The sequence below is a fragment of the Megalobrama amblycephala genome, linkage group LG22 (genome assembly GCF_018812025.1).
Source record: "Megalobrama amblycephala isolate DHTTF-2021 linkage group LG22, ASM1881202v1, whole genome shotgun sequence".
NCBI classification, from domain to species: domain Eukaryota; kingdom Metazoa; phylum Chordata; class Actinopteri; order Cypriniformes; family Xenocyprididae; genus Megalobrama; species Megalobrama amblycephala.
The window spans coordinates 14,764,075-14,782,504 of record NC_063065.1 but is presented as its reverse complement, the minus strand read 5'-3'; the positions used below and the strand labels follow the sequence as shown (position 1 = coordinate 14,782,504).

Here is an 18,430-nt window from a genome sequence, read left to right as displayed (position 1 = left end):
GACAGACAGACAGACAGACAGATAGATAGATAGATAGATAGATAGATAGATAGATAGATAGATAGATGGACAGAAAGACAGACAGATAGATAGATAGATAGATAGATAGATAGACAGACAGACAGATAGGTGGACAGACAGGTGAACAGACAGACAGATAAATAAATAGACAGACAGATAATGTGATGTTAGGAAACAGCATCTCTGCTCAGACACCTGCTGAAAAATGTGTTACTTTAGTTTCCTGTTGGGAGGTGGACCACTATCTCTAGACAGAAGAAGAGCTGGAGAGGAAATGCTGGTAAACAGAACATGATTAAAGGGGCCATGTTAGTCGTCACTGTCATGATGAAAGAGAAACTTAATGAGGTGTTGATATGAGAGTCTAGCAAGCCACGCCCAATCCTGTCCTCTAGAAATGAATGAAGATCCTGCTCTCCTTTCTCTCGCCTGGATACACTCCAGGGATGCAACAAACTACAAAGACATACTAATACATAATGTCAGACTAAACAAGACCGAGGGCACATCATATTGTTCCCTTCACTGTTTTTCCTCTGAGTAGTGAGCGACATCTATTCAGAAGTGTTTGAATGAATTAAGGAAGAGACATTCAGTGCTACACCGTGAAGAGGTGTGTGTTCTCAGATGATTTTCTATGCACGCATCTGTTCATGTCAGACAGGGTGAAAACAATCTAATGCAGTAGGAAGTGGAACATTTCTAGGCTTCAGACTCAAATAATCCTTTATTTACTCAAATACCTGCATATATTTGAAAACACTGACATGAATAGCATTAAAAGACTGAAAAGTGATTTTGAAATTACAGGTTAAAAAAAAGGGTTAGAAAAAGGAAACAGCTTATAAAGGTCAGTGTCAGTGTTTCTAATGAAGACTTACCCCATCCAATGAGGAGATAGATGATGAAGTGTCTGTTCTCAGAGAAGATGACCATCAGTAGGGTATGTAGGTACAGACCTTCCACCAGCAACCAGTAGAAGTTTGCCATGATGAAGTAGTTGAAGATGATCAGGCTGGCCTTGCAACCAATCTAAACACAAGCACACATTGTGTACTGCATTTCTCTGAAACACCAAAGACTGAATGACAGGCAAAAGTGTAAAGATTTGGCGTTTTAGGGTCTACAGTGACAGAAATAACCACCTTTTCAAGCATAAAATGTGTTTAGTTGACTATACGTGTTTTGGCTTAGCTCAGTTCAGACCCTTGAAGGTGAAGTGTGTAATTATTTTGATGTTAAAATACTGTCTCATATCCCGGTTTAATGTGCTCAGACAGCTGAAAGTAAACCATTTGTAAGGTTGGCTTCCTGAAAAGTATTAGCACTTTCAAACATTGCTATGTTTGTTTGAGCTGTCTGGTATGTCAACCTCTGGTTTAACAAATGCTGTGGGATTGAGGTTGGGATTATGGGGTGTCTTAGTGTTGGGAAACAATCACAATTTATATTTGAAATTACACAGTACTGTTCAAAAGTTTGGGGCGGTAAGATTTTTTGAAAATGATACTGTTATTGTCCCTGTGAAACGCAAACTGAAGAAAGAAGGCAGAGCCTCAGAGCCACACCGACCTATTACTTAATCGACACATGAACCAATGGTAGTTCAAAGATGTTTACCAGTCGAAGCAAACTTTTCCAGAAAGTTTGCTTTGGCAAGCTGTTTCGAACTCCCGAATCAAACTCCACATGCGTATTACGTATTACGTTCAGTCTATAGCCGCGTAGTGTTCCTATACAAAGTGACATCGCCAACTACTGGCCTGGAATGCATAATACAGCGTTTTTAGTTGCTTTCGCAGATCTGTGTGAACGGGATTGTTTTGACAACGTTGTTGTCTGTACGTGAAAAATGCAAAGGGGAATCTTTGCTGTTTTTAGTACATCGTTGTCATGTAAAGTACATTTAATTACATTAAAGAGGACCTATTATGCCCCTTTTCACAAGATGTAATATATGTGTCTGTGAAGTTTCAGATATAATTACACCACAGATAATTTTAAAAGCTTGTCAAATGTTCCCCTATTTGGGTGTGAGCAAAACACGCCAATTTTGTGTGTCTCTCTTTAAATGCAAATGAGCTGCTGGTTCCGGCCCGCTTTCCAAAAGAGGGCGGAGCTTTAACAGCTCGCGCTTCATTTGCTCAACAACAACAAAGCTGGAGAATCTCACGCAGCCAAAATGACGATTGTCAGTAACGGTGTTCAGCCTTACATTGTTCAAACAGGAGTCAGACACTGATGGAGAGAGAAAAGGTTACAACCTTTAGAATGCAACTAGACATTTCTGAATGGTTAGTGGATAAATTTATGTAGCTGCTGTTGAGTTGATTCAACTCATCGACTAGCATGTGCCATCATGTTAATCTTTTGTACAAAACCCATTGGGCGCCCACTATACATAGTGTACCTGTTTGCCAAACCAGGCAACCAGGCTAACGTTTATGATTGCTATCAAATGCTGTGAACGGTCTAATATTTTTTCCAAAATATCTCTCAAACAGAAACGCTCTTTTTTTAGCAATCGAGCTTGCCAGGGTCAACTTGCAGGCTATCTAAGCTAACGAGACTCTAAATAGTGTTTAGTGTTCATCTGTGCAGCCAACGACAGAACAGTTAGCATGGTTTGCTTAAAATTTGTCATGGCCTTTGAACTGGTACACCGTTGTCACTTGTGAAAAAAAATGACAGCGCCGTGGTTGGAAACATGCAAATTAAGGGGTGTTAATATTATAATTAGATCCCCTTCCTATGTCACAAGGGGAGCGAAATCTGAGAGACATGTTTTTTTACATGCTTGTTAAGAAAGGCTTGCCAAAACAGTTTACTGGGTTGTACGTTTTTCATGTTTTCTGGGTTGGTAGATGTAGACCTGCGGTCTGGTTATGGCACTTAAACACATAAAAAGTCAGATTTTCATGATATGTCCCCTTTAATTTACTTGTGGAACTTCAGTATGGATGGAGTCACTCACCAGAGACGGCTGCTTTGTACATTCTACATTCTCGTGGGAAAACAGAATGGCGTCTTTGACCAGCACAGCGATGGCCCTCAGTATGAATGAGAAGAACAGGTTCAGATGGATGTAGTTCCTGGTGCAGTGGAGTTTTCTGTTGAAGCATGACAGTGCTGTAAATAAACATGGTCTCTTTCTATTTTAATTGTGCTTATGGTTAGTTTGTGAGAAAAATGCAAAGACGTCTTAAACACTGTTCCATTCATCACATCTCCAGACAAGTTCTTAAATTAATAATTTCATTCCAGCTAGATAAACACTATCGGGTTAAAGCCGTGCGCCAAGCATAATGTTTATACTCAATGTCAAAAGGTTTAAAATATAGTCGTTCAGAAGCATGCCAAATTGGACTCCTCAATGATTACAATTAATATAAGGCAGGCTCATCCATCCATACAAAGTGTGCTGTAATATAAAGCAGAGACAACTACTGGAACTATTTAAGGCTCTGTTTCAAACCTGAACAGACAGAGGATGGTGCTGCCGGTGATAAGTGCGATGAGAGAGAGGCTGTGTCCGAGCGTGTAAAGGGTCTTCATCACTGTGTAGAAAACAAGCTGGACAGAGAGACAAACAGAGTATAAGAAATGATTCGTATTTGCAATATTTTATTTACAGTTGGTTAAGACACCCCACATAAAATTCAACTATTCACTCCAAGGCACGTACACCATTATGCATTTGTCTAAAAAAAGAATGGATTTTAAGTGTTTTTAAATGATTTTAAATAACTTTATCTTTTTTCTGATTATTGTAGGCAAAAAAAGATGATTGTAGGTACTGGAAAAGTGTTTGTCTAAAACACTCAATAACATGTCTACATTTGGCTAGTCCAATCATGTTGCACATTTTCCAGAACATTTAAATTCTGTCATCACCCACCCACGCTCATAATGCATAAAAATCATACCTTTTTTTCAAGTAGAACAAAATGTCAAAGCTGCCATTTCCATATAATAGAAATGCATGGCTAACAGTTACAATTTCACTTGGTTTATTAAAAAAAGTATTCTATATGATCATTTAAAATCTAAATGAAAATATTAAAATAATATTGAGCTACATGAACAATTTCATGTTAAACACAATCTGAAACCCAGACTACCATTTTACACATATACATAATAATTAATTGTGACCCTGGACCACAAAACCAGTCATATTTTTGAAATTGAGATTTATACATCATAAATATAATAAATAATAATATTATTAGCTTATAAGCCTTCCATTGATGTATGGTTTGTTAGGATAGGACAATATTTTGCCAGGATACAACAATCTTTGAACATCTAGAATCTGAGGGTGCAAAAAAATCAAAATATTGAGAAAATCGCCTTTAAAGTTGTCCAAATGTCCTTAGCAATGCATATCCACTCACAAAAGAAAATTTTTGATCTATTTATGGTAGGAAATATACAAAATATATTCATGGAACATGATCTTTACTTAAAGGTGCCCTCGAATGAAAAATTGAATTTATCTTGACATAGTTAAATAACAAGAGTTCAGTACATGGAAATGACATACAGTGAGTCTCAAACTCCATTGTTTCCTCCTCCTTATATAAATCTCATTTGTTTAAAAGACCTCCGGAAAACAGGCGAATCTCAACATAACACCGACTGTTACGTAACAGTCGGGGTGTACGCCCCCAATATTTGCATATGCCAGCCCACGTTCCCAACATTATCATTATGAAAGGCATTAGACAAGGGCAGAACATCTGGATGTGCACAGCTGAATCAACAAACTAGGTAAGCAACAAACTAGGTAAACAACAGATAAAATGGCAGATGGAGCAATAATAACTGACATGATCCATGATATCATGATATTTTTAGTGATATTTGTAAATTGTCTTTCTAAATGTTTCGTTAGCATGTTGCTAATGTACTGTTAAATGTGGTTAAAGTTACCATCGTTTCTTACTGTATTCACGGAGACAAGAGAGCCGTCGCTATTTTCATTTTTAAACACTTGCAGTCTGTATAATGCATAAACACAACTTCATTCTTTATAAATCTCTCCAACAGTGTGTAATGTTAGCTTTAGCCACGGAGCACAGCCTCAAACTCATTCAGAATCAAATGTAAACATCCAAATAAATACTATACTTACGTGATTAGACATGTTGCATGACGAACATGACGAAGTAAAGATCCATTTTGAGGGTTATATTAGCTGTGTGAACTTTGTTAAGGCACTGTTTAAGGCAAGCGCGTTTATAATGATGCCCCAAAATTGGCAGTTAAAAAAATTAATAAAAAAAAATCTATGGGGTATTTTGAGCTAAAACTTCACAGACACATTCAGGGGACACCTTAGACTTATATTACATCTTTTAAAAACATAATCTAGGGCACCTTTAATATCCTAATGATTTTTGGCATAAAATAAAAATGGGTTTGACCCATACAATGCATTGTTGGCTATTGCTACAAATATACCCGTGCAACTTTGACTGGTTTTGTGGTCCAGGGTCACAATTAGTAAAAAAAAAAAAAGTCTCCCTTTGGTCGTCTTATCTCACCTAGGGTACCAAGTAAGCACCAAAAAATAAATTATGAAGCCCTCTGAACAGTCACAAAGTCACAAAATGGATGAAATTATGAGGAAAAAAGGATGTAAATGCAGCAATTTTAGTTTAACAAAAGAACTCAGGAACAGAACAACCAAGTTAACATGCAACAAGAACTGACAATGAACACAAGGAAATGCAGAGCTTAAATACACTGAACAAACCAATTTACATGAACATCACTACAAACGATAATCGAACAATAAGTAACCTAGGAGACTAACTAGAAACGGAAAAATGGAACAAAGGAAACTGAAAACAGAGGAAAAAACAACTCATTGTAAAACTCAAACAAACACAGACTATCTGTAACAGTGCCAGAGCAATACCATGTTTTTTGGACAAATCCAATGGCTATAGCATGGACATGTACCACAGTATTCAACTTCCCTTGAAGTACTATGTAAATATATTATGGTGCTATAATATGGTATTCATTCAGTATCATCCTAAAAAGTATCATCATTTGATCGCTGCAACATAGCACCACTATAGTACTTTTTTTACACTTTAGACATTACACAAAATATATATTTCACACCGCAACAAAGTCATTATGCTTAAGCTCTGTTCCATGTTTTAAATGTGATGAAATAATTTTCACAAGCTAAATGTGAATTCTCTCACAGATAAAGGATCACAGGATGACTAATATCCATGGAAATGGTTTGCTGGACAGACGGCTGCTTGGTGGTGGAAGAGTGTGATGAAGCTCAGACAGACTCATCCCACATAAACAGCACTCTTTCAGTCTGACTTACTACCTGGCACACTGGATCCACAGCACCCACTCAACAACATCAACAACACCAGGAACATTCCTCCTGCAATACTTTAAACATAAAGCTGACAGAAATACTTAGGGAAATACTCACGAATTCGCCGCGAGTTTTGGTTTATCTGCACGTTAAGAATGTTTTTGTCTGTGCGTGTGCATGCGAGTGTGTTTTTGCTTTGGTTTCAGATCATTTTGACATGAAATATTTGTGATTGTGTGACATAAAAAATAAAAAAATAAAAACGTACAGTACAGTCCAAAAGTTTGGAACCACTAAGATTTTTAATGTTTTTAAAAGAAGTTTCGTCTGCTCACCAAGGCTACATTTATTTAATTAAAAATACAGTAAAAAACAGTAATATTGTGAAATATTATTACAATTTAAAATAACTGTGTACTATTTAAATATATTTGACAAAGTAATTTATTCCTGTGATGCAAAGCTGAATTTTCAGCATCGTTACTCCAGTCTTCAGTGTCACATGATCCTTCAGAAATCATTCTAATATGCTGATTTGCTGCTCAATAAACATTTATGATTATTTTCAATGTTGAAAACAGTTGTGTACTTTTTTTTCAGGATTCCTTGATGAATAGAAAGTTCAAAAGAACAGCATTTATCTGAAATACAAAGCTTCTGTAGCATTATACACTACCGTTCAAAAGTTTGGGGTCAGTAAGAATTTTTATTTTTATTTTTTTGAAAAGAAATTAAAGAAATGAATACGTTTATTCAGCAAGGATGCATTAAATCAATCAAAAGTGGCAGTAAAGACATTTATAATGTTACAAAAGATTAGATTTCAGATAAACACTGTTCTTTTGAACTTTCTATTCATCAAATAATCCTGAAAAAAAATATTGTACACAAATATTTTGTACAATTGTACACATTAAATGTTTCTTGAGCAGCAGATCAGCATATTAGCATATTAGAATGATTTCTGAAGGATCATGTGACACTGAAGACTGGAGTAATGATGCTGAAAATTCAGCTTTGCCATCACAGGAATAAATTACTTTGTGAAATATATTCAAATAGAAAACAGTTATTTTAAATTGTAATAATATTTCACAATATTACTGTTTTTTACTGTATTTTTAATTAAATAAATGTAGCCTTGGTGAGCAGACGAAACTTCTTTTAAAAACATTAAAAATCTTTGTGGTTCCAAACTTTTGGACTGTACTGTGTGTATAGTGTATATTTTGTGTATTTGTCTTGCTGTGGATAAGTAGTTAGAATTTTATGCATCATAAATAAACACAATTAAAAAGTTCACACTTTTTGAATAATTTGACAAAATATAATAATAATAAATAATATTAGATTTTTCTTGATTTATTCACATCACAATTGGGCAAAGTCGTAATGCATATAAATAAATTTCTCACAATAAATACTGAAATGGATCATCCATAAACAACTACGTGATGTGCAGGTTAACTGAGCTGTAGCAGTTAAAAAGAGGAGACAGAAACCAGCCTCTGTGCTGGCTTAAGATGAGATGAGGGATTGTTTCCTTCTTCTGACAATCTCTTATTTATTGTTGGATGTGGTATGTGTTTCAGTGAATGCCCATGGAAAACTTCTGGAGAACTTCAGATTAAAAGTGACACTAATATGGCACTTGGATCTCAACATGCGGCGCAAGGCCTAGGAAAAGGTGAGTATTATTTAGACAATGTCTAAGTAGTCTATTTACACTTAAAGGTGATGTGTGTCATTTTTTTTATGTTAAAATACTAGGTTGATTATTTTGAAAAGTGCACTATCAAACAGAGCTCTGCTATATTTAATCCGACATTGCAATGCTGGCTCAACCAATGACACAAGTTTCAGGGGCGGGATTATATAATTTTACGACCAACGGCAGATGATGTTTGAAAAAACAGTTTATAAACAGTCATTAATTTAAAAATGCTTTTATTTAAAAATAATGCAGAAATTACACAACAAATCAAAGTCAGAAGCTATTATAAGCCTCCATTCTCCTCTGAAGCAATTAGTAAATGATTTAATTTAAATACAACCTTCACTCTAAAGACTGGTCTATCTACCATATCTGTACATCCATTAGGCAATAGCACTTGCAGTGAACCCTAAAACGAATATCAGTTGTCCTTTTAAAGAGAATCAATACCCCAAGGTTAGAAGATCAATGTCCGATTTAATTCGTCAATGGGCTTGTTTTAATTTCTCTGAAGTGGCCCGGAGCACACCTCTTTGAAGCGAAGCAGGACGGGGCTCAAGAAATCAGGTTTCAGACAGGTTTGACTCAAGGTCGATCAGTGTTCTTATTAACGCCTTAAGGAGGAAGACTTCAGTCATCTCTGCTAATTTCCACGAGAGAACTCTGTGAGGATGGGAATGTGCCCTCTGCTACTGTCTCTCTCCCCTTCAGGAAATTGCTTTAATGTTTCATTTCCCCTGACACAGGATAAGCACGAAAAACAGCAAACTGTCCCCTCATCGCTCAAACGAGCAGCGCAGAGTCAACTGGGCACCATCCCAATCCACACGGCTGCCAACCATCTTACTGCGGAGCACGTGCTGAACTCTGGGTGATGTCAAAAGTCCATTGACGATAGTTGTGATGGAAAACATTTCTAGGGAGATGTACCGTCTCTCTAAACATTAAAGAACGATACGCAAGCACAATAAAACAGGATTTTCCTAACTCTTTTGAAATGAAAGTGGTTACATGGCCCACATTGATAAATGAGGTTAGAGGTTAGCCAATGATAACAGAGCTAATGTGCATACAGTGTTAAAAGTGCAGTAGCAAAAACAGCCCGTTTAACTTTATGGTTTAGAAAAAGGGTGATTTTTTTTTTTTTTTTTTTTTTTTTTTGGCTAAAACCCATTTCCACTTCAGTCTACTATATACGTGAAGCAAATAATTGCTTAGATGTCAAACAGGTTCTAATGAAATCCAGTTCAAATCCAATTTATATGCTGGATCATCCTGTTTTTGTGTCTATAGCCTTAGACAGGCTGATTTGCACCATTTCAAGGCTGCTTCAGTCATTGCATGCATCTCCTTTCAACATTTAGCCAATCCGAGCAGGCCGATGTGTCAGCATGTCTGCTCTGATCCTTGGTATCACCTCAAGTCGCACTGACAACTCACTGCGCTTCAGAGGGCTGATTATCCAGCCATAAGAGGCATTTGCCCTCGCTGCTGGAGACGACGCTTGTCCACAAACGCTCAAAACCACACAGTCATGACAGAGTAAGGCAATATAAAACACACAACACATGTGTTGACATTTTTATAGAAAATCCCTCTAATAAAAGCGGATTTCGTTTCAACTTTTTCAAGTTAAAGCAGATTTGAGCTCTGTCATCTTGAAGTATTCGTTTTCTCTAAAATAGAGTATTCCTCCCGGTGCAGTTTAATGTCAGTTTGGTGTATTACCAAGACTAGACATTTCAGCATCATAATTTATTAAATTGTACAATCTTAGACTCAAAATGCTTTGGCTGAACTTTCGCTCTTGCCAACTGACTTATGTTAATCTGGGACATTTTGATACTTAATAGGACATTTATTTGTCATAATTACTTATAAGATACTTAACATTTGCATTTAAATCCTTATTTGGTTTGTGTGTTAAATGCTCTTCTTTCCCTCAGACGGCTGTTTAAGTTAGAATGCAGGGGAGGTTTCATCTGATTATGTTGGAGACGTTTCCTTTTTGTCAAAATGACAGTTTCCCCAATACGGCCTCCAACATACATGTGGAGAAAACAACATACATGACTTAAGCTTAAGGTTTCCAACGTTCCTATCGTTCCCTGCATTCCCAAGGCTCCCTACCCTTATAAAATAGCACAGAACTATTACGAGCATTTATTTAATAAACAATGCCATGAAGACTTAACGATGCTACAAATCTTAAGGCAAAACAGGTCATGGGTACGAGTTAAAAACATCTCACGACTTATGTTTTGACTAAAAGTTACAAAAATAAGATGGGGATTAAATGTTTCATTTTTCATTCTTATTAGGGTAGGGAGAGTTTATGGGATGTTCCCTGATGCCACAGCAATGGCAATGAAGAGAGAGCATAAATAACATTATATTAATCAGAGGATCCTGAAAATATGTATCATGGTTTCAACAAAAACATTAAAGGATTAGTTTACTTTCAAATAAAAATTACCCCAAGCTTTACTCACCTTCAAGCCATCCTAGGTGTATATAACTTTCTTCTTTCTGATGAACATAATCGGAGTTATATTAATAAATATCCTGACGTATCCGAGCTTTATAATGACAGTAAGTGATACCAATGAGTATGAGCTGAAGAAAGTGCATCCATCCACCATAAATGTACTCCACACGGCTCCGGGGGGTTAAAGGGATAGTTCACCCAAAAATGAAAATTTGATGTTTATCTGCTTACCCCCAGGCCATCCAAGATGTAGGAGACTTTGTTTCTTCAGTAGAACACAAATGATGATTTTTAACTCCAACCATTGCCGTCTGTCAGTCTTATAATGCGAGTCAATGGCAACACTATCTATAAGAGTCAATAAATATGCACAGACAAATCCAAATTAAACCCTGTGGCTCGTGACGGCACATTGATGTCCTGAGTAGGGCTGCAACAAACGATTATTTTGATAATCGATTAATCTATCGATTATTAGAAGGATTAATCGACTAATTATCGATTATTGCACTGATTAATCAGTAAGCTTTGTTCGATTATTCTACTTTAGCAATTAGTTAAAATATATTATACTGTACTTTAACTAGTAAATAAAACAATATATATATATATATATATATATATATATATATATATATATATATACACACACACACACACACAAACTATCGAGTTTATGGTCATTGAATGGCTTTCCTGAGGTAAATGTTATATTTTGTGTGATATATTTGTTTGCAAGTTTTATTGACTTCTTTCTGCGGTTAAAACTCCGAATAAGTGATTACAATGGAGATGGATTCATTTCAGTAAGTTCAGTAAGTACTTTTTGATGTTCATTCATGTTTATTTCGCGCTGTAATAGAGAGGAATAGGTTCACATGCCGCTTGAACCGAGATGTTACAGCGATCTGCCACACGTTAAACAGCGTCACCACCACAAGTATTGTTTGAATCCCGTAGTAATATTGACTGAATTTAAAAGCTTAGACTTCGTTTTATATCAAAAGTAACCTGATCTGTCGGTGCGTTGTCTGTGTCCTCTTTGCTCTGCGATGCATCTTTCACTGTGTGAGAAAATGAACGTGTGGCGTGAGAACAGTGAGTTTGAATGAGAGTTGGTGGCCCTGCATGACAGTATTCTGTAGTTATGCTAAATGTTATGTTTGTTATGTTTATGCTATGTTAATCTCCCACATTTCACGGGTTCGACTTCGTTTGCACTATGCTCTCCAAAGCGCTGACTTCTTTTATTGGACTGGATCCGGGAGGGCTGCATTACAGTATTGCGCTACAGCGCCCCACTGGTTACACCGCGTTATTGCAGGCCCTTCAAATAGGTCGTATGAGATCAAGAGACTATTCGACAACAAAAATATTTGTCGACAATGTTTTATTGTCGACGTTGTCGATAATGTCGACTAATCATTTCAGCCCTAGTCCTGAGACACAAAACGATCGGTTTGTGCGAGAAAACAAACAGTATTTATGTCATTTTTTACCTCTAAAACACCACTATGTCCAACTGCGTTCAGCATTTGCTTAGTGAGGTCTGATCGTGCTCTGACAACGACAGTGATGTCTCGCACATATACTTCAATGAGTGCGAGACATCACTGCCGTTGTCAGAGCGCAATCAGACCTCACCAAGCGAATACTGAACGCAGTTGGACACAGTTGGACATAAGAAAGTGCAACACCTTTCACAGTTCAAAAAGCCTATGCTACGTCCTACGCTTTCCCTATTCAACTTACGGAAAAAGCATAACTGACGCAACACCAGTTCCATTTTTTCCGTTTTCCGGTGGAAGCTTGATATTTTATTTTATAACTTGTTAAATATGGATATTTTTTTTTACACAAACACATCACTTCACTTCTGAAGGCCTTTATTAACCCCCCGGAGCTGTGTGGAGTACGTTTATGATGGATGGATGCAGTTTCTTCAGCTTCATACCTGGTATCGCTCACTGCCATTATAAAGCTCGGATGCGTCAGGATATTTATTAATATATCTCTGATTATGATCATCAGAAAGAAGAAAGTCATATACACCTAGGATGGCTTGAGGGTGAGTAAAGCTTGGGGTAATTTTTATTTGAAAGTGAACTAATCCTTTAAGCAGCACAACTTTTTTTCAACATTGATAATAATAAGAAATGTTTCTTGAGCCCCAAATCAGCATATTATATGATTTCTGAAGGCACTGAAGACTGGAGTAATGGGTTCAAAAAATTTAGCTTTGCATCACAGGAATAAATAAATAAAATATATTAAAAAATATTACTGCATTTTTGTGAGGATAAGGGAAATTCTTTCAAATACATTAAAAAATCTTACTGACCCCAAACTTTTGAACAGTAGTAAATTGTATATTTATCTGTTTTGTTCATAATATTTCAATTTGGTGGATTAATCTGAGGAACATTGTGCTTATGTGTCACTATAAGGAGAAAAAACCTTTTAGGAAGCTATAGATTATGTACATCATGACAGATGTTTTCTTTATTACATGATTTGATTTGAATAACGACTTACATCAGTGGGGGTCAGCCTGTAATTCTGACAATTAGAATGAATAATTGAATCATGACTTATGTCATAGTTTCTTAAAAAGTTATGGAATAGAATAGGATATTATACAAAAATGTGAATTATACGAGGTAAAACTCTAGAAAAATAAATTAACCACCCAATATAGACTAGCAGAACAAATTACTGAAAACTCGTGAAACTCCAAATGATTCACTTCACTCCTCCGTTTTGGCAGTCTGTCTTGACACTGGCATTGCCATGGTTCACTTCCTGCAGAGATTCTCTCCGTTCCACTAGCTCATGATTATTCATATCCCTAAAGTACAATCACAGGATGAAACTGTAAATTTCACAGGCGACTGCTGTTCCACGACAAGCTATTTAATGGACTGAGAGATTCTAATGTTATTATGAGAAATGTCACATATTACTGGACATTTATAGTGTTTTTTTTTTTTTTTTTTTTTTTATTCTGCTGCCATAAAGGAACAAAAGCACCTCTCTGCTCTGATTCTTTTATCATCTCAATTTTTTTTTTTGGCTTTCTGGCACTCTTTTAAACTTCAAACGCATCTAAAATCATTTGTCTCCAAATTCGGGATCCTGGGAAGAAATATAATACTGAGAGCAATTTGGTTGAAAGCCCATGAAAATACACTTGAGCCAGCTGCTTGCTTTCTTTTAAAACTCTAGTGCTTTCCACGACTGTTTGCCTCTGTCTGACACACGCATGAACACACACATGCATTCATGTACGCGCTCGCATTTCCAAATGCGCACAAACACGGTCTCTGCCCCAAAGGTAGTCCCAGCTGGCATAGATGCGGGCACTAAAAGGCTCAGGGTCCTGAAATGTCCTCAGCGTCCACACACAGTGATTTTTCTGTTGTTGTAGCACATGTGGAGAGGGAACAACAGTGCCTTTCAGAAAAAATATCTTCCGTTACCACTGTCATTCATGCGTAGCTCCTTCAGGATGGTAAGAGCAATGATCCTAAATACTGTGTACAATCAAAAGTCCCATTCTGGTATCAGGACAAATGACTGTAAAGTCATTCTGGGAAAGATCTAACTGCATAAATTCAGTCACTCACCTTGTCTTCATTCATGGTGGACTCAGAACAAACGATGTTGATGCTGGGATACACGTCGGACCAGCCTTCCGTAGTGCAGTTCCTCTTAATGGTCCCTAGAACAAACAGACATCGCTTTGTTAACAGCCAATTTATCAAACTGATTAATAGCAATTTAGTCTGACAATGAGCATTAGTGAGTGTTTTGGTGGGTAACACTTTGCAGCATTGCACATCACAGTATACTAAAAACACTACTAACATTACTATATTACTATATAACTAAGTTATGTTAATGAGAATATGCATTTTTTATTAGTGTTTTGATAATGAGAACTATTATTTCTTATATTTTTCCTTTTGATTATATGTGAAATGACTCTGAAATACATCTTTATTCTGTGTCCAGCCTTTTTCTTTAGGTGCAATTACCTGTATATTTCCTGCTACATGGGCTGCACTCACTCATTATACTTGTAAATCCATATGGCACCAGTGATAATGGAATAGTTTTGCACATCACTGATGGATTCAGTCAAGGCTGAGAGGCAGAGGCTGAATGTGAAGTATAAATACAGTATATTTGTGTTTCATGCACTAAAGTATCTGCGTGTAGGCTTGTTAATCCTCTCAGTAGCGAAAACAGCCTCCTACACGTTGCACTGCATCAATGACCACCATTACACCTGAAGAAGAGCAGCTGGCAGGCTAACAAAGAATACATGAACGCATTTACAAAACAACTGAACATTATAACACCCAACAGACCCTGTACAAGAAAATAAGTGGTCTGAAAGATACATTTTGGAACATTTGATGTAAAAATATTCCTGGATAGAGTGAAGACCAACAGAATATAACAATATAAAGAAGAAGATAGTGCATAATAAAATACTTTATTTTATCCCAGCTGAATATGCAGAGACTATAAGTAAACAATCTGTAGGTTCACTCGAAAAAATGCTGGGTTGAAAATGGACAAACCCAGCGATTGGGTTTGTTTTTTCACCCAGCGGTTGGGTTAAATGTTTGTCCAACGTGCTGGGCAGTTTTATTTAACCCAACAATTGTTTAAAAATTACTATATGGCTGCACATATATATTCGTGTGTGTGTGTATATATATGATGTTTATTTATTATATAAATAATAAAAAAAGTAAAAAATCAAGGTAAATTTTATTTGTCCAACACTTTTCACAAAATATCATGTACAATGTACTTCTACAGAGTAAATACTCATTCACAGTCATATTTTTAGCATGAATAATTTCTAAACATTCATTTACAGCGATCCATCTTAATTTGGAAGCTATTTTTTGCTTTGTTTTTTCTTTTTTTGTGGAAATATGTTTTCCAGAGAAAGGCAAAAATTTGCCTCAGTTTTTATGTGAATTTAATTGATTTAAAAAAAAAAAAAACAGAGAGAGGACTTTTCTTCCTGACTTCACAAACCCAACACAAATTAGACTCGGTCAGTAGATCATTGACCTAAAAGCAACTAAGCAAGATAATAATGTGTATTTACTAACATCAATAGTGATTGTAAAAACACTTCAAGTGAAACAACTTCTGAAGACTTCAGAGCTCCTTGTGAAGTGTGTATGTTCTATCTATATTTTAGGAATGAGAGGAAAGCAGAATGAATATTTAATTGCATTTCATGGGGCCGAATATGCGGGAGAGCACAACTACATCACTGTAGAGCACTTTGTGAGAGAGAGAGAGAATGTAAACTCTACTGACATGTATCAACATGGAGATTTATTTTTGTCCGTGTCCAGCCTGAAACAAATCCCCCAAATACACACCCACACATGCTCTCACACACCCAGCCATGCAGATCAGAACTTACACATGTGCATAGAGGCACTCAAACACACGCACAAGCCTAACAAAAGGGTCCGTCTGTACAAACAGACAGATTCAGGCTTTATAAAGGTGCTAACTAACCCATCTTTGAAATCCTGGTCCACCTTACTCATCCTATTCACATGGATCCGGTAATTACGTCATCACGTGAGCTCTTATCTTCAATTCAGATTGTCAGAAGGGTAATCAAACATGTATTTGTCCAGGTGCATAAGTGCTTTGCGGGAGCACAAAGCGGGACTCCTTTGCTGCTTCTAACTGCCATTCAGGGACGCAAAGGCGCACAGCTTTGTGCTGGCAGAAGCCTGACAGACAGCTACTTTCCATTCCGTGCATGGCACATCAGTCCAAAACCTTTACATCTAACATGACATTAGCAACAAAGACAGGAAGAAGGCTACATGTGGAGTAATTTTGTATGTCCTCCAGAAGGCTACTGTGGAAATGACAGGTGTAATGCAGTAATGTGATGCAGGGGCTTTGTTTTTTAATTATTATATATAAATAAATGTAATAATAAAAATTAAAAATATTTTTTAAACACAGTAATTCCACAATATATTGCTCTAAAGCCATTTTATAGATAATATTGCCATACAACCCCCAGTGTTAAAGGGTTAGTTCACCCAAAAATGAAAATTCAGTCATTAATTACTCACCCTCATGTCGTTCCACATCCATAAAACCTTCGTTTATCTTCAGAACACAAATTAATAGTGGTTCAACGGATCACATAACTTACGGTTCGGATCATATCATGGTTATTAAGTCACGGATTGGAACATTTTTCGGATCAGTACAAAAAAAATAAAATAAAAAATTGGGGGGTTTATTATTTAGCCCACTTTAACTACTCCGATACCACAGCAGAAACTACTAGCCTAACTAATACATTATTAAAGACAAGTTAACAGACTGTAAAATGAACAAATACTGTAAACCAATTACAAGCAGAGATAAATACAACATAAAGTTACAATACTTGCCGAGAGGGGTATTTTGACTGACATAATGTGTGTATGTGTCCATCCAAGTGCACTGAGGACGCGAAAGAGAAATCAATTTGGAGTTTGCGATCTGAAACGCACCTCTCTCTCTGTGTGTGCGCGCGAGCCTTGTATGTGCGTTTGTGCGCACCGATAACAGCATGGCGTGTGATACCGAATTAAATCCTCTTTTGCCTCTTCTAGCGCTGGAATGGTTTTATATCTATTTAATGTGTTAACTAGCAAGACAAAACACGTGCAAATGATAACCTTTCACTCTATTGCAGTTACACTTGCAATTGATCCGCGAATCACATGCATGCCGAACGATCCGTACGGATCACGGATCAACAACGATTCCGTTTAACCACTACAAATTAAGATATTAAGATAAGAGATCTGTTTGGTTACTGACCTTCTTCCAAATATCTTCCTTTGTGTTACTACTTTTCTGGACCTTGAATGTGGTTATTATGTAATTATGTTGCTTTCTATGGGGGATAAATCAAAAATATATCAATTTGTGTTCCAAAGATGAACAAAGGCCTTAAGGGTTTGGAATGACATGAGGGTGAGTAATTAATGAACATATGTTTTTGCACTTTCTTTCTCTAAAACTGGACCACAAATTGAAAACCCCTGATGTAACGTACATGAGCTCAGCTGAGGAAGAGGAATGGGAGGTTGAACCTTTCACTGCCCACACAACCCCAAGGCACATGAATCTACCTATTACAATGAAAGTAGGTGATATATATATCTGTTCTACCCCTTACAATCCATTAACCTCTGTCAAATGATTGAAAATATACCCTCTGAACACTGGGCTGAGAAACTGTAATGCGTTGCTTTTTTGAGAGCTACTTTGCAGGAAAAAAACAGCTGATAATATCTGGGGTAACAGCTAATGGAGCATAAATGATGCTGATGGTGATGACAGTGATTCATCTGTGAAAAGTTCAGCCATACATTAGAAAGCTTGATTGGAAATGATAATCATGTGCTATAAAACCACAGGTCAGCATGTGTTTCCAGATGTTCTTGGCTAATTTGGCTCCTTAACTCTGTGGATATCCAGCAGCACCATGTGTTCCTGCATGACCTCTCTGTGCCAGCAGGTTAGAAAGCTCACATGGGCTGGAAATAGACTGATTGGGGAATCAGGGCTGTATACTCCCACACTCTGGAACTTGACAGGCAACTTCTCTGTGGGGAAGAACGAGTGTGCTGGTTCTGTGCCCTCGGCTTGGGTCCACGGGTCAATGAGCATGTCCGAGCAGAAGGGGAAAGACATGATTCACTCACTCCAGCCTTCGGTTTACTCCCTTACTCATTAATTTACTCACACTCACAATCACACCAGCACAATTCACTCTATTCATTTACAAAAT

The 18,430-nt window shown here is 36.8% G+C and overlaps 1 protein-coding gene across 1 annotated transcript in view; it reads right to left on the bottom strand.

Moving 5' to 3' along the window:
- The window catches only part of vipr2 (vasoactive intestinal peptide receptor 2), a 47,929-nt gene that overhangs the window by 13,678 nt on the left and 15,821 nt on the right, over positions 1-18,430 (bottom strand). Inside the window, exons 4-7 of the mRNA XM_048174804.1 lie at positions 14,205-14,299; positions 3,497-3,594; positions 2,996-3,131; positions 903-1,053 (exon numbers count right to left, since the gene is read on the bottom strand). Of these exons, the coding sequence (XP_048030761.1) occupies positions 903-1,053; positions 2,996-3,131; positions 3,497-3,594; positions 14,205-14,299 (480 nt within the window). The remainder of the gene's footprint in view (positions 1-902; positions 1,054-2,995; positions 3,132-3,496; positions 3,595-14,204; positions 14,300-18,430) is intronic.